Source organism: Orcinus orca, chromosome 16 (genome assembly GCF_937001465.1).
Source record: "Orcinus orca chromosome 16, mOrcOrc1.1, whole genome shotgun sequence".
Classification (NCBI taxonomy): domain Eukaryota; kingdom Metazoa; phylum Chordata; class Mammalia; order Artiodactyla; family Delphinidae; genus Orcinus; species Orcinus orca.
Window position 1 is genome coordinate 45,935,808 of NC_064574.1, and position 23,426 is coordinate 45,959,233.

Below are 23,426 nucleotides of genomic sequence, written 5' to 3' on the forward strand. Positions count from 1 at the left end.
GAATTCTGAAAATGTCAAAGGCATGTCCAGCAGTCGGGCACCTAGACAAGGGGGCACTTAAGGGACTTCTGTCCTATCCTAGACATTTCCGAGGTGCTGCTCTCTCCGTAGGACCTGACAACAGCAACAAATGGCCTCTCCCCTAGCAGAAAACCTTTCAGGCTAGGACAGGAAACGACAAAAAGCTGCCTCCCCTCCCCCCCAGCATTACTTCACAAAGTGGTTAGAGGCTGGCAGGAGCACCCGCGCATCCCTAACCAGCTAACTCAGCTGACCAGCCGCGCGCTGCCCGACGGCCGGAGAGCCGCTTTCGAAACCCAAACCGGGCGAGCAGGGAAGAAACAAAGCCGTGGGCGGGGCCTTCCGCCGGGGAATCTGCGGACCGGGGAGGAGCATCCCTCCGCGAGCTCCGCCGCTCGACCCTCGCCCCGCCCATGCCACCCCCGGAGCCCGAGTCCGAGCGCCCGCGCCTGGCGCCCGGCGGGCCGCGGCTGCCGGGGGCGAACGCAGCGCGGGCCCCCGCACGACGCCCCCCAGGCGGGCGGCGGGCCCCAAGGACCGCGGCCTGGACGCGCCAGGGCTCCTGGCGCTGGCGTGGCGGCCTCTGGGCGCCTCCTCACCTTCTCTTCCACGCAGTTGACAATGATGGACGGGTACTTGCGGCTGAGCCAGCGAAAGAAAGCCGGGACTCCCATAGCGGCGGCGCAGCTGTAGGCGGCTGCCCGGCCCGCGGACGGACGTAACCAGAGAGACAGGCAGCAGCGGGCCACAGGCACTGGCACTTCCTCCCACGTGCACCCGGCGACAGGAAGTGAGGTGATGGCGTCGCCGCCTGGGAAGCCGGGAAGGAAGCTCCGGCCCGGCTGGGCGGAGCGGGCCTGGTCGGGGGCGGGGCTGGCCAGTGGAGCGGGTGGCGAGGGCAGCAGCCGGCGCGGCTCGGCGCGCGTTCTCGGCGGTACGTGTCCCGGAGCCTCTTCTGCGGCGGGCGCCCCTCGGGCGGGATCCCTGCGCCCCGCAGGCCGCCAGGGAGCCTTGGCCGGTCTGGTCTCCTCCTCTTTCCCACCTATCTTGATTCACGTAGAATCTAAGCATCTACACGCACTCGTTATTTCTGCTTCCTGCTTTCTCCCGGTTTTATGCCACAGTACGTATCTGGACTAGCAACCGTATTTTTAAAAAGTATTTTGCACTAATGATGGCTGGTTTGCATAAGTAACTCACTTTAAATAGTTGTAAAATGGAATGTACCGTTCAGCATCTAATTCAAGCATCCAGCTACATTTATGCGTATAAAATAATTACTGGTATCACTCTCCAGCATTTAATTGAGCGTTTACAATGTGCTAAAGCATTGGCTAAGGGATTCTCAAATTTGATCGTCACTTGGGCGTTCTGAGGGTGCTTTTATCATCTTCACGTAACAGATGAGAAGGCCAGGTTGTAGAGGGGTTAAGTCATTTGCTTATTCACACTGCTTGTGTTTCAGTCCAGGTAAAGATCATTTAATCCTCCGTCCTTGCACTAACAGAATACTTTTGTCCTTTGTTTTCTGATGGCTTCAAATACATTTTTTTTCAACATATAAAAAGGAAGGTGTGGAAGGGGAGTTATTTATGTCCATTTGCTCAAGCCTGGAAGTCTGTCTCCCTGGAATCCCCTCTTGGCTTGATAAATCACACTCAATCCTAAAGGCTCACCTCAGGAGGCCTCTGTGAAAGCATTTCCCTCTACGACCTGGCATGCAGTATCCATGCCCCCTCCTCTGTGGTCTTTGTTTAAACTGCTGGTGTGGAAATTAGAGAAATAATGAACCCATATTTTACCTAAGGACAGCCAAAACTATTACCGGGAATTCTATCTGTGGTGAAGTCCTTCATTTCTCCTAGAAACAGCCCCTCCTCAATACCTGGCTTCCCTGCAGAAGTATCTTATAGGAACACACGCCGCAAGCATTTTGGTACGGGGATGGGTAGCTGGGCAAGCTTGGCCATTGAGAGCCCTTGCCCAGCATTTTTGAACTTCAAGCCATAAGGATGGTGCGGCAATCCCTCCCAGATGGTTGAAAGCCAAAAGATAAGAATGGGACTTACTGCCAGTCTGCAATGAGAGGAGCAGATTTAGTCCCTGGTTTCAGTGGGTTTTGAGTACAGCTAAATCCCTCTTCCTACAGTTTGGTTGGTAAACCTGTCCTTTAATTCCATGAACCAACAAATGATCCTTTTGCCCTAAGATGTTTTGGGCTAAGTTCCTATCCTTCTCAAAGGAAAGAGTCTTCTGCCAATTCATATCCTATGTATTCCCTCTTCCCCCTCTTCTCCAGAAATCTCTCCCAGCACATGAGCCCAGACTGGCTCCTGCCTGCCCTCACCTTCCATAGCACTCCTTGACTTATAACACATGGTGTTGTGTCTTACATTGTTTCCTATCTCGTCTGTGAACATCCTCTTTCCTCTAACATATCAGGATAAGCTAGGCTTTGCTGTGGTAATAAGTAATGCCTGAAATCTCATCAGCTGACCACGTGTGCAGTTGAGCTACCCTACAGGGCTGTCCTCCACGGGGTGACTCAGGGATCCAGCTGCTTTCATCCTGTGGTTCTGCCAGCTCAACACATGACCACCACAGCCACTACCAAAGGAAGACAGGGCAGGAGGGCTGCCCTGGATGTTCTGAAGGGCCAGGCTTGATGGGGGCTTACATAATTTCTACTTGCATCCGTTTGACCAAATCCCAGTCACATGGTCCCAACCCAACTGAAGACAAGATTGGGAAATACGGTCTTTTGGAGTGCTCAAGAATAGGAACAGGAAAGAGGATTGGTGAACACGCCTTATCTCTGCCACACTTTTTAATTAAGCTGCAAATGAAATTATTAAATATGTATTTAAGGTCCACAGTCCCTGCTGCCTGCCTGTGTTGGGCACGATTAACAAAATAAATCATTGCTTTCAAAGAGCCTACCATCAGTAGCAAGGACAAGATACAACCACAGCATAATAAAGTCGCATTTTGACCTACGGTAAACAAGTCTCATACCACAGTGTATGATTAAAAATCCCAGATGAATTGCACAGACAATAACTGCTACAGACATTTTAAAAAGATAGAGATCTAGTCATCTAATGGGGAAATCAGAGATGGTAAGTAGGAAGTTGAATGACAATGAGTCTTGAAATCTCAGTGAGATTCGATTAGAAAAAAAGGAGGTGTGTGTGGAAGGAGACACCGTGAGTTCCCTGGAAGCAGGGACATGTCTTTATTAATCTTGTTGTGGGGATCCAGTAGATTGTCAATATTTTTATTGAATTGAATTCTTAGAGCAGTAGTTCTCAAAATGTGATCCGGGGACCCCTAAGATCCCAGAGACCTGTTCAGGGAGTCCATGAGGTTAAAACTATTTTCATAGTAATATTAAGATGTGATTTTGGGGACTTCCCTGGTGGTCCAGTGGTTAGGACTCCGTGCTTCCACTGCAGGGGACATGGGTTCGATCCCTGGTCCGGGAACTAAGATCCCGCATGCCGAGCAGCGAGGCCAAAAAAAACATGTGATTTTCCCTCTCCACTCTCATTCTCCGAGTGTATTGTTCAGAGGCTATGTGATGTGATAGCTCAACAGATTGAATATCAGAAGCAGCTGTGGCAACCCAGTTGCCTTCTATTAAGCCAGACACTGAAGAATTTCAAAAAATATAAAACAATGCCAATCTTCTCACTAATTTTGGGAAAAATAGTTGTTTTATTAAAATATGTTACTTATGTTAGCATGTTATGGGTTTTTTGTTAAAGTGAATTAATAATTTTCTTTCTTTTTTGGCTGCGTCGGGTCTTAGTTGCGGCATACGGGATCTTTCGTTGGCATCGCACAGGCTTCTTTCTAGTTGTGGCATGTGGGTTTTCTCTCTCTAGTTGTGGCACGTGGACTCTGTAGTTTGTGGCACGTGGGCTCTCTCCTTGAGGCTGCAAGCTCAGTAGCTGCGGCGCCTGGGCTTAGTTGCCCCGCAGCATATGGGATCTTAGTTCCCTGACCAGGGATCGAACCAGCGTCCTCTGCGTTGGAAGGCGGACTCTACCACTGACCACCAGGAAAGTCCCAATTAATAATTATTTATTTTAGTATTCTAAGCATTTTTAAATTTTCTCAGGTTTGATTTCTAACATGGTAAATATTGACAGATATTATTACCTGAACAAAAGCTCTTTGGGGTGCTCAATAAGTTTGAAGAGTATAAAGGAGTCCCAAGGCCAAAAACTTTGAGAACCTCTGTCTTAGGACACAGAAACAGAAATGGAATCGACAAGTTTCTGCTCTTAGAACCCATCCAAAGCTACTTTTTCAAATTTCTAGGATTTTGATATATTCAGATCTTGTCTTAAATGCTCTTTGCAGCACAAAACAATGTGCAATCATTATCACCAGGTGTAATTCACAGGTACAAATGAACATGACGTTGGTGAAAACATGTTTGTTCCTGTGCAGTCCTGTCCTCACTGAACTTAAGAATGCAGCTCAGGAAAAAAAAAAAAAAAGAATGCAGCTCAGAAATGTAGGTACAGAAAGGTAATGCAGAACTGGAAATAACTGAAAGATGCATTTGTTAAGGCCTCGATCTGTACACACTGCTAAATGTATTCAGAAAGCTTATTTCCCTGTAAACTTTCTCAGTCTGTCCTCACACCTTAAGTTGACCAAAGACGTAAAACAATGAGCATCGTACCCCCAAAGCATGTGAGAAAGGGGATCTGTAGTCACGTGACTTTAGGAGCTCTGGGTTGAACTGAGTTAAGCAGACTACATTTCTGTGGCCACGTTAGAGCCTTTTGGCATGCCCCATCTTGCAATTTCTCTAACCACAAAAATCCTTTTTTTTTTTTTTTTTTTTTTTGCAAGGCCTTGTAGCCCTCAGATACTTTTGGAGTGTATACAGTGTATACAGGCTGCGACTGATGTTTCTGCAAACTTTGGCTGTATGTAGTTCGGTTTCAAAGAACAGGATTTGACCAAAGCCACAAGTCCAAATCCATGCTTGTTATTACATGGATTTCAATGACAGATCCCATGCTCTGAAATGTAACCCCAAACAGTCAAAGCCCACCAGAATGTGATTCGCTTGTAAAGCAGGTATAAGACGTCCTAGGTCAGCACTATGAAAGGGTCCTGCTCCATTTCATTCCATAACATGACATTTGAGAAGATTCTGGCAGATTTCTGTTTAAGGCCACAGGTTGTATTGTCTCCTGAAGCAAAAGACAGGAAGTTGACAGAAGGCATATGTTTCAAGGAGTTGAACAGTCATAATTCCCTTTGGGGGTATAAATGGAGAAACTGGATGGAAAAGGCCTCCTTTAAAGGATAATAAAGTGTGAAGCACTAAGAAGTGTAGAAGGTATGACCTCAACCCTACAAGCTGATAAGCAGGCCCAGACTTTTATTTATAGTGACATGAGTGACATTTATCTGCCTTTCACTAGAACATCTAATCCGCTTGTCAAGGTGTGTCTTAAGCGGACACCTGATTTCTGGTCAGAGTTGGCAGGCTTCGAATACAAATGTGGCTGCCCTGGCTGAAATTCATGACTGAAAAAAAATCATGGAGATATGAAATCATCGGGGAAATATATCAACTAGATTTCAGTTTGCCACAGAGAGGACATCACCTGAAGAGGGTATTGGCTTTGTGGTAGAAATTATGGTCTGTCAGTTAAAGTAGAAATGGGTCCAAAAGGGAGGGGATATCTGTATGTGTATGGCTGATTCATTTTGTTGTGCAGTGGAGGCTAACACAACATTGTAAAGCAACTATACTCCAATAAAAATTAATAAAAATAGATTAATAAAGTAGAAATGGAGATGAGTTACTGGGGGGTTCACAAACCTCATTATCTCCCTACATAGTCCTTAAGTTCAGTTATGATAGAGTTGTAGCTGTCTCTTCCTTATGCCAAATTGTTAACAGAGTCCAGTTTTAGGAACTGAAAATCAACATGAATCAAGAACATCCACAAAAACTGCCCGACTTCTCTGTAGGAACTAAGGGGGATCCAGGCTGTGGTTCTCTCTTCAGGGACTCGCAGTAGCAGACGATATAAGGTGTAATCACATTGAAAATTAAGTAGCAATAAGCAATTTCAATAGCAGTACAAGAAAAGAAAAAAAAAAGGCCATGGTTACTTCCAAACAAGTTAAACAGAACTTACTCTAAGAGTTCAGAGGAGAGAAAGAAGAAAAGGCTGTTATGGGCAGGGAGTCAAGCAAGACTTCATGGAGAAAGTGGAACTGGGAACAAGTCTTGAAGGAAGAGCCAGATAGGTAAGATTTTCACTAGAATGATGTGCATTAATTAACTCCAGGCCACAGGGATCCCATCCCCCCCGCACGCACACACGAACGCACACACACGCACTCTCCTCTCCGTTCTGTCCACATGCTTCCGGGGCCATGGCACCCACGCTGCTGTCCATGGTGCTGCAGTGCGGGGCCTCTATGTCACAGGCTGCAACTCACCTTCAGTCAAGAGGACAAGCACCTTAGGAAGGTCTGTCTTGTTTCCTCTGCCTTGTATGGCATTTTGCCCAAATACAGTTCTTTTTTTTTAAACCAGCTTCGTGTAGATATAATTTACATACATTAAAATACTTCCATTTAAGTTCAATGAATTTTGACAAATGGACATACTTGGGAAACCAACACTACAACAAGGATATAGAACAATTCCATCACCCCCAAAAGTTCCCTGTGCTCCTGTGCGTGCGGTGGCAACTCCCTCCTCACCCCTGGCCTCTGGCAACTCTTAATCTGCACTTTGCCCCTACAGATTAGATTAGTTTTTTCGAGAGTTTCCTATAAATGAAATCTACTGTTTATAGTCTTTTGTCTGACTTCTTTTCCTCAGTATAATGTTTTTGAAATTCATCCATGTTGTGTGAATCAGTCCTTTGTTTATCACTATGTAGACGTACCACAATTTGTTGGTCCATTCCCCTGTTGATGGGTATTTGGGTTGTCTCCAGTGTTTTGGGATAAAGCTTCTGTGAACATCCATGTACAAGTTTTTTTGTGTGTGTTTGCAAATACACTTTCATTTCTTTGGAGCAAGCAAATACTGGGAATAAGGGCTGCTGGTAGGTATATGTTTAATGTTGTAAGACACTGCCGAACTGTTTTACAAATAGTTGTACCATCTTACCTAAACATACACTTGATGATTATAAGAATGGCCTCCATGAGCATTCTTGTCATTGTCAAAAACCTTGGGAGGATCTCTGATTGCTATAGAAGGGAATTGATACTCCTTAGACTAGCATCTTTGGCCCTCTGCCATCTGCCCTTATTTTGCTTCTCCACCACCCTAGCATATGCTTACTTCACTCACTCACACACCATTGAACTACTTGCTCATCCACAACTGAGCAAAACGTAAGTGACAGTACTTCCAGCACATGGATTTGCACTAGTCCAGCTCCCCTTTTTGCCTCGTTGTCTATGTGACCACATACCTACCAGCCAAATGGTCAGGGTAAGGCACCAACTTATATGTGTGACATCACATTCTTAAGGCAAATTTCACAGACATCATTAATCTCGAAATTTTGCCTGTCTCTAAACATTCCGAACATGTTTCTAGGATTTCAGAAATCCTCTTTTTGAAGGGAAGGGAGTACAGAGAGCATTCTCTTGACAGATTCAGTCTGCAAACATTTAGTGAGCATCTACTAGGAGCAAAGCATAGTGGGAGCTACCACTTGTAGAGTCTCTATAGGATGGATGTGAGTCACTGCAGCAGTCTAAAAGGGGGAAGTAGCAGACGGCTCTAAGGGAGCCTGAAGTAACCACATGGGCTGATGCAATTTTACCTGAAGCACAAATGGGAAAACTGGAATGTACAGTTCATGACAATTACGAAGAGGAAGAAAAAACGAGCAGCTCACCCTGTCTCATTATTCATTCATTGTTTAAGCAAATAAACCTCAAGTGTCCATTTGGTGCTGCTGAATTGCAATGATGTCTGTCGCTATTAGAAACATCCTCATGGGGACTTCCCTGGTGGCGCAGTGGTTAAGAATCCGCCTGCCAATGCAGCAGACATAGGTTCGATCCCTGGTCTGGGAAGATTCCACATGCCGCGGAGCAACTAAGCCCAGGCGCCACAACTGCTGAGCCTGTGCTCTAGAGCCTGCATCCACAACTGCTGAAGCCCACGCACCTAGAGCCCGTGCTCCACAACAAGAGAAGCCACCACAATGAGCAGCTCACGCACCACAACGAAGAGTAGCCCCCACTCGCTGCAACTAGAGAAAGCCTGCGTGCAGCAACAAAGACCCAACACAGCCAAAAATTAATTAATTAATTAATTTTTTTTAAAAAAAAGCATCATCATGAAAAGGATTTGTAATGTCTTCTGGGCTCAGATGCAGTCTCTTCCAGGTAAAGCCAGGTAAACAGGATGGAGGGGAGAAGAATCGTGCATTTACAAAATCTCCAGCGGCCCGTTGTGCTTGTTAAGACAATGTCAATTTGAAGAAGAAAATACATTGGTATAGCAAGTGTGCACGTGCCATTTTTTCTTCTATTTTTTTAAACCTGATTCCCACTGTCCTGCAAATCCTCATGTTCTTTTCTGAAATGAATCTTCCACCTGGACTAGTGCGTTTCGTTGTCCTAACACGTTACTCAAATAGAATCACTCAAGAAACTTGAATAAGAGCTAAGACATAGAATTGGGTGCTTGTGCGGTGCAGAGATGAGGCGTGATTTGACTTCTGGCTGCACGATGTGGGAGTTAGTCCAGCACCATGGGAGAGCGCCTTAAATTAGTGCTCTCAGAAAGATAACAGAGGTAAGAATCCAAAAGCTTTTCTGTGCATGAATGGCAGTCACGTGTTTTTATCTTTCTATCATGGGATCACTTGCTTAAGGAGAACTGGCTTAGAAACTTCTATCTTTTACAGAGAGCACTTTAGCCAATGGCCGGGAAAAACAGAGGCTTTTATGATACGAAAGACCAGTAGTATTTTTCATGCAGCTGATCCCACGACCCAAGGTGAATGAAATAAAACTCCAAAGAATGCATTTCCCTCGGTCTAGTACCCAGAGATCCCGCAGCATGTGAGCCTGACTTTTACCGTCCAATTCATAATCTCCTTCTAAAATCTCATTCATTTTTGCCCAGCCAGCCAGCACTGTCAGGCTAGGGATGCTACGATCCTAAAAGATGCTGCATTGGAGAGAGGGATAGACACCTGGAGCTTTAACTTTACCTAGTGACCCAAGTCACAGACCTGGCTCTAGACCTACTGTTATGTGGCCTTGAACGATCCTCTGGCCTTCTTGGGACCTCACTGCCCTCACCTGTAAAGCGAGTTCCTAAACCGGTCACCTCTGAGGATTCTTCCGGCTCTATCCGTCAGCATTAGACGCCACTTTCCTTGTCTGAATGCCTGTGTCATCTGTGGTCAGTATTTAATACGTTGACATACACAGCTTGTTGCCACTTGTTTTCAGCTGTGTGGGGCTTCCCCCCCTGGAGTCATTTGAATGCTTTCAGTAAATTTGACAAATCTTGACTGTGCATCTGTGTGCCAGCCTCTGTTGCAGGTGCTAGGTGTTCATCAAAAATTGCCTGTCCTCCTAGATTCTGCAGTCTTGCTTAGCATGGGGAGTGGGGTGGGAGAGAGACGGCAAATAAGTGAAGAAACAATGTATAATACTGTGTTGGGTTGTGATAAGTGCTCTGGAGTAAAATACAACAGGGCGCAGGGGTGGGGAGTGACAGTGGGGTGGGGCCTCTATTTTAGGGTCAAGGAAAGCCAACTTTCCATTTTTTAAATTGGAGTATAATTGACATATACGCTTCTGACACCAATTTCAAAGTGTAATTGCAATTCTCCATCAAGCAGTGCTCTGACACCAGCTGGGTGTCCCACAATTCAACTCAATTCTGACACTGTCTACCTGGAGATGGTGTCAGATCCCACAGGCTGAGGGCTCAGTCCCCCAAGACTGCCCCTCCCCCCACTTCAGATGCCCCTCGCAAGTCTGATCGTCACCTGTGCTTCTGACCCACTGGCTGGAGGTCAGGGGTTCCCATGACCTCCTCAGGTTAGACTAATTTGCTAGGGTGGCTCATAGAACACAGAGAAGCATTTTACTTACTAGCTTACTGGTTTGTCGTAAAAGAACACAACTCAGGAAACGGCCAGATGGAAGAGATGCACAGGGTGGGGAAAGGGCGTGGAGCTCTGGGTGCTCCCACCCTCCCCGATTTCAACATATTCATCAACTCGGATGTTCTCTGAACTTGTACTTTTGGGTCTTCTGCAGGCTTCATCTAGCGGGCATGACGGATCACTGACTGCATTTCCAGACCTTATCTCCTCCCCTGAAATCAGAGGGTGGGACTGAAAGTTCCAATCCTCTAATCAAGGTTGGTTCTCCATCCTCATTAACATCACAAAAGACACCTCTATCAGCTCTGGGAAATTCCCGGGGTTTCAGGAGCTCTGTGCCAGGAACTGGGATGAAGACCAAATATATGTTTCTTACAGTAAGTCATAATACCACAACCTACCATAAGATGAACGGTTCTCAAATGTTCAGCCAGTGAGTTTCGGCAATTGTGCAGATGTGTGGTAAAGTTAAAACGTGTCTGAACATTCCAGAGCACTCTTCTCATCACTTCCTTCCTTTGAATTTGGACTGGCCTTAGTGACTTGATTCCAAGGCATGGAATGTGGCAGAAGGGACAGGATGTGACTTCTGAGGCAATACAGCTTCAACCTGGAGCCCTGTCTCCCCCCGCCTCTCTCTCAACCCATCCACCAGGCTGTGAGGAAGCCAAGCAGCCACATGGACAGGCCAGGCGTAGCCGTTCTGGCCGACGGCCCCGGCTGAGGTCCCCGCCAGGGGATATTGGTTTTCTTCTTATCACACCTGACGGGTGAGGAGGTGGGGAATCTGAGCACAGAGCTCAGGGAACCCCAGGCAGACAGCCTCATGAGGGAAGGGTCGGCAGAGGCCAGGGGCAGAGAGCTGGTGGCTGGGGACAAAGGTACGGGGGCTTCTCCCCGACCTGTGGTCTGCCTCTCTCGGGCCAGGGAGCCTCCCCTCCCCCCACCCCCATGATGGGAATGTGGCCACCCCAGAGCCCCTGTCTGTAACTACCAGGGTGGGGAAAGATGGCCATGACCCCAAACTGCAGCTATTATAATACTTGACATTATTAAAAATCTCAGAATAAAGCTTTCTGCTGCCCTAAAAAAGGAGCTGGTTGTGTTCGGCAAATGGATGCAGAGTTAGGATGGAGGGGTCAGGAAAGCTCACGGACCAGCTTTGCAACTCAGCCATGCGAATGGGGACCCAGTGTGCTATTCTGTACTCACGGGGGGCCAACGTCATGTCGTCATCTCCCGCTTTCCGACAAGAGAGGCTTGGAGTGACATGAACTTTAGGCTTCTGAAGGAAATGATAGAGCAAGGCGCTGTGATGAATGCTTTTCTGGCCAGGTCAGTAGGGGCAGCATAAAGATTAAAACGCTCCGCGGGCTTCCCTGGTGGTGCAGTGGTTAAGAATCTGCCTGCCACTGCAGGGGACACGTGTTCGAGTGCTGGTCCGGGAAGATCCCACATGCCGCCCGCGTGCAGCAACGAAGACCCAACGCAGCCAAAAATAATAAAATAAATAAATCTAAAAAAAAAAAAAAAAAAAAAAAACCGCTCCGCATTTGATGATGAGCTCGGGCCAGGATGGGCCTCCAAGGGGAAAGCTGAGCCTCTTTCTGCTCACTCTGAGCAGGGCTCGAGTGTCCGCTGGGCTGAGAGGCTCTTCAAAGATCTCAAGTTTGCCCAGTATGGGTGATGTTGACCTTCCGGTTTGTTTTTTTTGGTTTTTTTTTTTTGCGGTACGCGGGCCTCTCAGTGTTGTGGCCTCTCCCGTTGCGGAGCACAGGCTCCAGACGCGCAGGCTCAGCGGCCATGGCTCACGGGCCCAGCCGCTCCGCGGCATGCGGGATCCTCCCGGACCGGGGCATGAACCCGCGTCCCCTGCATCGGCAGGCAGACTCTCAACCACTGCGCCACCAGGGAAGCCCTGACCTTCCGTTTTTAATCAGTTGTTCTTCCCCTGAGGCCACGCAGAAGATGGGAAGCAATCTGTCCTTTCCCAGTTCTTGCAGAGCTGCTTCCGTAGGAAGAAACAGGAAGACATCTGACTTCCCAGGTCCTGGTATAGCCTGTGGGGGTCCTGCAGCATTCTTTTTTCTGGAGGTTTCCTGGGGAAAGAGGGTCGCAGGCAGGAACTGGCTAAAACAGGGTCATGGTCCCTTTCCCTCTGGGCAGGAAGGGACTCCACCTTAAAGGACTGAGATCACAATAAACCTTTGAAAGTCCTTGTAAAACATTTTTTAAATGTTTAAACATTTATTAGAATAAAATATTGACTCCCCCACGTGGTGTGAGGGCAGTGTAAGTGCCCCAGGAAACTTCAGAATCCTTCCTCACAATATCAAGAAGAAACTTGTGAATTTATTTGGCTTTCGGCAAGATAATGTGCAAACCGAGAATTATCACTATGGATATACCTGTTTCTTCACACAAAAAATTTTGCTTAATGCCAGGACTAGGGTTGGTAGCTCCCCTATATCCTGGACTCCCCTCTGTCTCTGGAGATGTCCTACTGCCTTGTCCACCAACAGAGGCAGGAAAGCCCTGGGTTTGCTTACTTTCACCCTCTTAACACCATTGCTGCAAAAAAATGTTATCTTCCTCTCTCTTCCCATGCCCAGGTCTCACTCTAAGCACCCCCTCCAGAATGATTCATCTCTACCCAAAAAAGATGCAGTGAAGACAGCATGATGGAGGCAGAGGTTCCCACAAGGGAAATGCACAGCTTGGAATTACTATCCAGAGAAATCAATGAGCCACCAAGAAATAAAATAAGAACTGAGAGAAGACCCACGAAGAAGCCAATATACCAAGTAGTGAGCACGCTGGGTGTTTATGTGCGAGCAGAAATGAAAATGTTATATGTGGAAGCTCTTACTCACCTGGACTAGTTTAGAATAGTGGTCACCACAAATTAGCAACGGCTCTCATTGAAACCTACAACCTGTGAAGGAGGTGGACCAGGAGAGTAGCAAAGAGTGGCCCAGGTAATAACCACAGCAGGACTTCTAGTCACCATCTTCTTCTCCAGTGAAATGCCTTTTGAGAATTCTTCATGTCTATGAAAACCAGGAGCCTTGGTGGCTCCTGGAGTTAAAAAAACCATTATAGGAGAAATTTTGGGGGCACAAATGGTGAAATTAGAATAGGGACTATATATTGGAGGGCATTACAGAATTAATGCTAGTTGTCTTAAATATGATAATAGTACTGTGATTAGGTAGGATATGGCCTTATTGTTCAGAGATGCAGGCTGGAGGATTAGATCATCAGGGAAGAAGAGGGGACCACAGGGGAAGGGAGAATGGAGGTAATGAGAAGCCCCAGCTGGGCTGCTCACGACCTCACTCAGCCAGACAGGAAACATGCGGTTTGGAGTATCTATCGCTGCACAAATCCACCAGCCCCAAACACAGAGGCTTAAAACAATTGCTTATTTGCTCCCAACGTGGACTTCGGGCAGGCAGCTCATCTTGGCTTCACGCAGACTCACCAGCTCTGGTGCTCACAAGGCTGGAGGCTGAACAGAACAACTTGCTGTTGGCTGGGTTCCTCAGTTCTCGTCCACGTGTCCTGCCCACAAGGCCAGCGTGGGCTCCCTCACAGCTCAGTGTGGGCTCAGAGCAGCCAGACTTCTGACACGGGCCCTGGCTTCCCTCAAAGTGCCAAAGTGGAAGCTGCCAGACCTTCCTAGGCTTGGGGCCTGGAACTGGCACCGTGTGGATTCCACCTCAGGTCACAGGGCCAGGCCAGATTCAAAAGACTTAACTACCAGGGGGAGAGGGTCACTGGGGGCCACTAGATGGACAGTTCACCACACACAGGGATGTGGGCCTGTGGCCAGCGGCAATTTCCTACAGGCCAGCCAGCAACCACAGGAACAGGGCACGTGAGAGATGGCTGTGTTTCAAACACCTTCGGCTCCTTGATTACACCAGGGCTGTTGAAGCGCAGAGATCAAACTGCTCCATGAAAAAAAGGGTAAACAAGGGTTTCCTCATGCAGCACCTCCCCAAGAATTTCAGAAGCTCATATGCGTGGGAGGTTTAACATAAAGTGTTCCCTGAACCTATCTGACCATGGTGCACACTTAAAAAAAAAAAAAGACTATCATTTGGTACATTAGGACTGTAATGACTCCAATTTAGTTGTTTTTTTCTTTTAATTTAATAACACTTTAAAAAATTGTGGTAAAATACACATAACAGAAAATGTACCATCTTCACCATTTTTAGGGGTGTTAAGTACATTCATATTGCAGTGTCCCATCTCCAGAACTCTTCATCTTGCAAAACTAAAACATTAAACACTAACTTCCCTTTTCCCTCTCCTCCCAACCTCCCAGGAGCCACCATTCTACTTTCCATCTCTATGAAGTTGACTACTCTAGGGAACTCATATGAGTGAAATCATACAGCATCTGTCTTTTTGTGACCAGCTTATGTATAGCTGCCCCTGCTCTCTTTTGATTGCTCTCTGCGTGGAGTATCTTTTTCCATCTTATCACTTTCAACCCATTTGTGTCTTTAAATCTAAATTGAGTCTCTTGTACACAGCATATAGTTGGATCATGTTTCTTAAAATCCATCCTGCTGATCTCTGTCTTTTGATTGTAGAGTTAAATTTGTTTACATTTAAAATAATTACTGATAAGGAGAGACTTACTTGTATCATTTTAACTTTTTTTTTCTAGATGCCTTATAGCTTTTTCGGTGCCTCATTTCTTGCATTACTGGTTTCTTTTGTGTTGAGTTGATTTTTTGCAGTGAAATGTTTTAATTCCCTTCTCATTTCCTTTTGTGTATATTCTGTAGCTATTTTCTTTGTGGTTACCACAGGGATTACATTTAACATCCTAACATTATAGCACCAGTTGGAATTTATGCCAACTTAACTTCAATAACATAAAAAAAAAAAAACTCTGCTCCTAAACAATTCTGTCCCCACCCCTTTCAGTTATTGATGTTACAAAAATGTCTTTACACGTTGTGTGTCCAAAACATAAACTAGTAATAATTTTTTATGCATTAATTTCTTACATTGTATATAAGACAAAATTATAAACAAAAGTTATAATAATAGCTTTTAAGCTAATATTTTTAAAAATGTATTAGTCTCTTCAATCAAGTAGAATATAAAAAATTGAGTTATAAACCAAGGTTAAAATAATACTAGTGTTTACAATTGCCCACATCTTTATCTTTACTGAGATCTTGATTTCTTCATATGGCTTCAAGTTACTGTCTAATGTCCTTTCATTTCAATCTGCAGGATTCCTTTTAGCATTCCTTGCAGGAAAGGTCTAGCAGCAACCAACTTTCTCAGCTTTTGTTTATCTGGGAATGTCTTCATTTCTCCATCACTTTTGAGGGACAGTTTTGCTGGGTATAAGATCCTCGGTTGACAGTTTTTCTTTCAGTACTTTGAATATAACAGCCCCACTGCCTTCTGGGCAAAAGTTTCTGGTGAGAAATCTGCTGATAATCTTACTGAGGATCCCTTGTATGTGATGCATTACTCTTCTCTTGCTGCTTTTAAGATTCTCCTTTTGTCTTGGCTGTTCTATAGCTTGATTATAATGGGTCTTGGTGTGGGTCTCTTTGACTTCATCCTATTGCAGTTTGCTGAGCTTCTTAAATGTTTATAATCATGTCATTCATCAAATTTGGGAAAATTTCGGCCACTATTTCTTCAAATAATCTCTCTGTCCCTTTCTCTCTCTCTCTCTCTCTCCTCTTTCTGGGATGCCCACAATGTTGGTCCAGTTTACGGTGTCCCACAGGTCCCTTAGGCTCTGTTCACTTTTCTTCAATTTTTTTTTCTGTTCTTCAGTCTCAATAATTTCAAATTGTCCTATTTTTGAGTTCACTGATTTTTTTTTCTTCTGGCTGCTCAAATATGCCTTTGAATCCCTCTAGTGAATTTTTAATTTCAGTTATTGCACTTTTCAGCTCCAGAATTTCTTTTTCTTTTTTTTTTTTTTTTTTTGCGGTACACGGGGCTCTCACTGCTGTGGCCTCTCCCGTTGCGGAGCACAGGCTCCAGATGCGCAGGCTCAGCGGCCATGGCTCATGGGCCCAACCTCTCCGCGGCATGTGGGATCTTCCCGGACCGGGGCACGAACCCGTGTCCCCTGCATCGGCAGGCGGACTCTCAACCACTGCGCCACCAGGGAAGCCCCAGAATTTCTTTTTAGTTTCTTTTTTGATATTTCCATTTTGCTCATACATTGTTTTCTTGACTTTCTCCATGTCTTCCATTAGTTCTTTGAGCATCTTTAAGACAGTTGTCTTTGTCATCTAGCAATTCTGCCATCTGGTCTTTCTCAGTGATGGTTTCCGTCAGGTTCTTTCTTCCTTTGAACAGGCTGTTCTTTCCTGTACACCTTGTGAATTTTTGTTGAAAACTGGACATTTGAATCTAGTAATGTAGTAACTCTGGAAATCAGATTCTCCCCCTTCCTCAGGATTTGCTGCATTTTGGTTTTGTTTTGTTGCTTGTTGTAAGCTGTGTCTCTGGTGGGGATAAGCCTGAGGTATAAACATCGATCTTCTCAGGTCTTTTTTTAAACCTGCATATTTCCTTGGGCATGTACCTTTCTCTGGTCTTATGTGTTGACTTTATAAATTCCCCTGTATTTGTGGTTTCTTTTCAAAATCCTAGACTTTAAATGTCTGGCTCCCAAAAGGGAAAAGCAGAAAAATGAATGGAAGTGGAAAAAAGGGGTGCTGGCCCTTTAATTCCCTTGGACGTTGCTTCAGCTGGAGGGGGAGGGGCTTGCAACACCGAGGAGGGGTTCCACATGGGCCACCTACCTATGTTTCTGCACCTCCAAGATCAGAAGCAGCAATCAGAACACAGAGCCCCAGTTTTTGGAGGTCAAGGTCCCTATTGCCCACGCTGGCTCCCCAAAGCTGCCCATAAGCTGCTCCAGGAGCTCTTGCACAGCTGCCTGCCATGTGGCTAAGGGTCGGGGGTGGGTATCAGCCACTATGCTGGGAGCTGAAATTGGCTGGAATTAACTGCAGTTTACCATCCAAACCCTCCCCTGGAAGTTGCAAGCCTTTGGATAGGCTCCAGAATTCAAAGGCAGTTAAAACAGCCACATCCTGCCAGTGCAGTTGTAATCTGGGCGAGGAGACAGAGTCCTGGGGCTTCCTACCCCACCACCTTCCCAGCAACCTCTCTCCTCCTGTTTGGACTCTTGTCCTCCAGGCGTGGAGGATGAGTTTCTCATTGGATCATAATCTTGGCTTTTCTGCTGCCTGTCCTCAGTGCCAACATGGCACCTGTCCCCTGATTCTTATGATGTACATTAATAGCCTTCCTTCTCCCACATCCTCCCAAGGGGATTTGCTGAGGTTCAAGGTCACCTTGGCTCAGAATGTGAGACATGAGAGCCTAACATGAGCTCTCTTGTTATAAGAACATTCTAATTTCTCACAGGTAAAAATGATCACCTGGTCATGAACCTCCCTTGGCACACGCATGCCTGGAACTACTGAGCTCCCAGCGTCCGCTTGCCAAACTCCTATTGGTTCTCTGAGACTCACCCCAAAGGTAATGTCCTGATTGAATCCATGCACAGACAGTCTATCCAATCCTTTAGGTGTGTTTCCACAGAACAGCAAATAATACCATTAGATATTTTCTGCGTGCCTTTGTTAAGTGAGTGATTGAATAAATCGTTACTTCTTATATTATTGCCAAAACATCTATGAGAAATGTTTGAGCTGGAGACCGGATGCAGGCACCTCTGAAAAGGGAGAAAGAACTAGTCCTTGGCAAACATTGGGACAAGGATGCAAGACTGACAGCATTCCCATGGCTCTGGAGGGAGTGATGTGGTCTGCTTTCGGTTGATTTCATACCGTTGGCCTAAGTACACTCACAAGTGCTAGGAAGGCCTGGCAACGGGACCCTGCGAACGCCACTTAGTAAGCTACTACGGTGATTAAACTGCAGGATGCTGCAGAGTGCCTTCTTAGCTCTTTTCTCCAGCACGTCCCCTCAGCTGGGAAGCATCCGGCTTTTAATTTGGGAAAGCAGGAGATGGCAGGCGTCCTGTCCATCAGCGTCATCTGTCACCATCTTTGAGCTGCCAGCACGACAGCTGGGGAAGAGCGGGTTCAAGTTGACGGGCAGAACGTTTTACATCTAATGAGTTTGTGTGGAATAACAGTATAATAAATAAGGCTCTAGAGGAACCCGGTTATCACTTGCATTCCAAAAGTGAGATATGGCCTCACCAGGAGCTCACAGAGCCATCTGTCGTCAAATAGTCTTTGTGTCAAAGGCTGGACTGGCCTGAGGAAATGGAAACATCAGCAGAGGAGAGCAAATGACAACACTGTGTCTTTTCAAAAAGATTTACAGGGAGCCACCTCCAGGAGCCGGAGATTTCCAGACGATTTTGAAATAAATATATAAAACCACTACCCAAAGCGGTGAGACTTGAAATCCTGGCTGCTGAATGCTAATGAGTCTTCCCACTGGATAAGTTCAGTTTCTGTCACTCGGGGTACGTTCTTGAGTAATATAATCCTTATCTGCTTGGATTTGGGGCTGGGATTACTGTGATCTCCTTTAATGTGTTTTTGCCAGTTTGATATATCAAAATCCGATCGTCCCCGAAGCACTCTGCTGATGACACAACCGCTGGTGACAGGAACACTGAAAGTGGATGAAATCTTGAGAATTGGAGAAAAGCTGTAGGGATTTGTGGTTGTTTGGTTTCCTCGTTTTTTTGTTGAGGAAAAGGAGGAGGGAACTCACAAGCTGACACGATAGAGAATTGGGCGTAAACAACACCTCATGGGTCAATAGCACAACCACCAGCTGAGTGCCGCAGACCACGTGTTGACGGGAACGTCTGGGAGGGCAGAGAGGCGCTCTGGCCATTGGAAAAGGAAATGCATTAGAAGAGCAATTCACTGAGATGAAAAGTTCAAGGCTAGCCAAGTCCCAGGGGCAGCAAATGTGGGAGATTTGATGGGCCTTATCTGCATAAGGTCTTCAGCCTGGACTGGCCCAGGTAAGGTTTAGTCCTGGAGGATGTGCGAGGTTCCACTGTGATGGGAGACCCTGCAGTGGCTGCCCTTGGGAATTACAGGGTTGGGTCCCTAGGGTCAGAGTTCAGTGAGGCCGACTTTGGTGGTTCAAACTCACAGAATTCGCCTCTGATCGGGTTTCCCTGTTTGGAACAATCCTTCCCCAGTGTATCTCTGGACCAGGACCAGTGGACATTTACAGCACGGATGGCAGGGTGGTCCCCACCTCCATCTGCCCCCTTCGGGGCGCCTCACTGTGTGGCAGAGCCTGCAGAGCTGAAAACGCTACCCTCCAGCCTCGACTAGAGTTCGGCTGTGATTTAGGGAGGTCCTACCAATCGGACGGACCTGTGTGAGACTTGGAGACTGGTTTCGTTCTGGTGGCCAGGAACTGGAGTTATTGCATAATGGGGACAGAGTCCCAGCTGTACAAGACAAAAAGAGTTCCGGAGACGGACGGTGATGACGGCTGCACAGCAAGGTGAATGTCCTTAATGCCACTGAACTGTACACTTAAAAATGGGTAAGGTGGTAAATTTCATGTTATGTGTATTTTACCACGATTAAAAGTTGTTTTTTAAAAAAATTTTTTTGGGCCTTGAGGCTTGTGGGATCTTAGTTCCCTGACCAGAGATTGAACCTGGGCCCCCAGCAGTGAAAGCGTGGAGTCCCAACAACTGGACCACCAGGGAACTTAAAAAAAATTGTTTTTTTAATAAAAAGAAAAATCATTCCACTCTTGTGCATATATAAAAAGGAAAATATAGGCCGAATCAATAAGTGAATGCTTTTCTAAAACTCACGCATGTGTAGAACTTACTCCTTCTAAATCACTTTTTGATTCAGAGTCACTGATGCCCAGGTTTACCAGCATCACCGGTCTCAGTACCACGAGCAGCGCAGTGAGGGTGAGGCAGCATTTAAGGCCGCTCCACCGTATCCAGGATGTTCATCCAGGTTCCTGACGCCCATTCTGCAAGTCCTGATGCATCAGCAACACCCACGCCCTGACTGCTGACTGGCCAACATGGCATAGCCCAATCTCAGAGCTGTTAAAACATGGGGAAACAGTGTGTGCCAGAAGCAATGAAATACTCTTCTTGACTTTTATTAGCTGGCCTGGACGAGCCTAAAACGAGGCTACCAAAACGCTCCCTCTAAATGGAAATCTTGTCCCCTGTTTAAAACCCTTCAATGGCTTTGAACATTGACCAAAAGAACAAAGTCCAAACCCCTCTGCATGGGATACAAAACTCTTCACGACCTGTTTCTTTAAAAAATTATTAATTAGGGCTTCCCTGGTGGCACAGTGGTTGAGAACCTGCCTGCCAATGCAGGGGACACAGGTTCGAGCCCTGGTCTGGGAAGATCCCACATGCCGCGGAGCAACTGGGCCCGTGAGCCACAATTACTGAGCCTGTGCGTGCAAAGAAGAGTGGCCCCCGCTTGCCACAACTAGAGAAAGCCCTTGCACAGAAACGAAGACCCAACACAGCCATAAATTAATTAATTAATTAATTTTAAAAAATTATTAATTATTTTAAGCACACAAACATGTAGAGAACAACATAACATAAATAATGTGGTGCAAGCAACCAGATTGGAAAATATGACAAATGTTTGCACTTTGCCATGTTTGCCTAGAATATTTGGTTTTTAATCTAAAGGAATAAGCTGTTCCCGGTGCATTGATGTTCTCTGTGTGCACTGCTCGTCCTATTGTCCTCTTCTTCCCAGGGCCAATCGCTCTCTGGAAGATGTGACACATCCCTTCCATCCATGTTTTACACTTTCACTTTAGCTGAACCCTTTCCTCCCTCCCTGTAATAACACACTGGATTGTTTTGTGTTTTTCACTTTTACGTATATTTTATTAACTGTCTAAATCCTCCAGCAATGTGTGTTTCTCATCGTTTTCCTGTTGGTGGGCACTAATGTTTCCCCATTTTTACCATTTCAAACAATAGGGCAGTTAACATTTTGAGCATGTCTCTTTTGTATGATAGTGAGAGTTTCTCCACAGCAGCGTTGTTAGTAGAAATATCATAAAGCCCCAAATGAGAGTTATATATGTAACATAAAATGTTCTAGTAGCCACATTAAAAAATATAAAAAGAAACTGATGAAATTAATTTTAATAACATATTTTAACCCAACATAGCCAATATATCCATCTCAACATATATCCAATACATTAATGAAACACCTTACACTATTTCTTTAAAAAAAAAAATTATTTATTTATTTTTGGCTGCGTTGGGTCTTCGTTGCTGTGCGCGGGCTTTTTCTAGTTGCGGCGAGCGGGGGCTATTCGTTGCAGTGCACGGGCTTATTGTGGTGGCTTCTCCTGTTGCGGAGCACAGGCTCTGGGCGCGCTGGCCTCAGTAGTTGCAGCACGCGGGCTCAGTAGTTGTGGTGCACAGGCTTAGTTGCTCCGCGGCATGTGGGATCTTCCCGGATCAGGGATCGAATCCGTGTACCCTGCATTGGCAGGCGGATTCTTAACCACTGTGCCACCAGGGAAGTCCAGTATTTCTTTCATAAAGTCTTCAAATCCGAAACAAATTTCTCAGTTTGGATGAGCCACATTTCAAGAGTCACACGATGCTGGTGATTACTGTATAGGACAGCGTGACTGTGAAGTATGTATTTAGAGATGGAAACATAGGGTCACAGGATATGACACGCCATCTGCAACCTTGCTAGATATTATTAACGTGCTCTTCAAAGTGTGCAAAAGTCACCCTTCCCTGGTGTCCTTCCCGACACTCAAGTGTGATCTGCCTGCCAATCTTGGCTCGTCTGCTGGGTATGAAAAGGCACCTAATTGTACTTTTCTTTGTTTGCTTTCCTGGTAAGTTTGAGTACTTTTTCATGTTTACTGATCACTTGGGTTACTTTTTCTATGAATTTCTCATTCTGATCCTTTGTTCATTTTTCTGAGTTACATTTTTCTTGTTGATACGTGGTTCTTTATATATTCTAGCTACAGAGCTTTGATGGACATGTATCTTACAAACGTCACTTTCTAGCCCATGATTTGTCTTTGCATTTTGTCATACAGAAAATTTTAATTTCAATGTAATATTTATCAATATTTTCCTTTATGGGTTTGTGCATTTTCCGTGTCGGTTAAGCAATTCTTTCTTGCTTGGAAGTCATAAAGACACTTGCCTATTATTTTTTTCTTTAAGAGTTTTAAAGTTTTCCTTTTCACATTTAGTTCTTTATTCTAGCTGGAATTTTCTTTGTGTTAAGCTTGATGTACAAGATTTACCACCTCACACCCAGTAGGATGGCTGCTATCAAAAAACACCAGAAAGTAACAAGTGTTGATGAGGATGTGGAGAAATTCGAACACTTGTGCACAGTTGGTGGGAGTGTAAAATGGTGCAGCCACTGTGGAAAACAGTATGGCAGTTCCTCAAAAATTTTAAAATAGAATTACCATATGATCTAGCAATTCCACTTCTGGGTACATACCCAAAAGAATGGAAAGCAGGGTCTCCAAGAGATTTTTTTTTTTTTTTTTTTTTGTGGTACGCGGGCCTCTCACTGCTGTGGCCTCTCCCGTTGCGGAGCACAGACTCCGGACGCGCAGGCTCAGCGGCCATGGCTCACGGGCCCAGCCGCTCCGCGGCATGTGGGATCTTCCCGGACCGGGGCACGAACCCGTGTCCCCTGCATCGGCAGGTGGACTCTCAACCACTGTGCCACCAGGGAAGCCCTCCAAGAGATATTTTTTATGCTCATGTTCACAGCAGCCTTATTCACAAAGTATGGCACACACATACAATGGAATATTATTCAGCCTTAAAAAAGAGGGAGTTCTGGCACACGCTACAGCGTGAATGAACCCCAAGGACATTATACTGAATGAACTAAGCCCGTCACAAAAAGGCATACTGCATGATTCCACTTATATGAGGTACTTAGACTAGTCAAAATCACAGAGACAGAAAGTAGAACGGTGGGTTCCAGGGCTGGGGGGAGGGGAGGATAGGGGGTTATTGTGTCATGGGAACCGAGTTTCTGTTTTACAAGATGAAATGAGTTATGGAGATAAATGGTGGTGACAGTTGCACACCATTATGAATGTATTAAATGCCAATGAACTGTACGTTTAAAAAATGGTTAAGATGGGGCTTCCCTGGTGGCACAGTGGTTGAGAATCCGCCTGCCGATGCAGGGTACACGGGTTCGTGCCCCGGTCCGGGAA

The 23,426-nt window shown here is 45.8% G+C and overlaps 1 protein-coding gene and 1 long non-coding RNA gene across 2 annotated transcripts in view; one reads left to right on the top strand and one right to left on the bottom strand.

Annotated features, from left to right (window-relative positions):
• XRN2 (5'-3' exoribonuclease 2) overlaps nucleotides 1–789 on the bottom strand; it is an 80,095-nt gene extending 79,306 nt beyond the window's left edge. The window contains exon 1 of the mRNA XM_004270421.4: nucleotides 621–789. Coding sequence (XP_004270469.1) covers nucleotides 621–695 — 75 coding nt within the window. The 5' untranslated portion in view covers nucleotides 696–789. The remainder of the gene's footprint in view (nucleotides 1–620) is intronic.
• Nucleotides 682–18,595, top strand: LOC117201527 (uncharacterized). The gene is made up of 3 exons (XR_007472066.1): nucleotides 682–816; nucleotides 10,321–10,427; nucleotides 12,779–18,595. It is a non-coding gene; the product is annotated as an uncharacterized LOC117201527 (long non-coding RNA).
• Nucleotides 18,596–23,426: the final 4,831 nt, after the last annotated feature.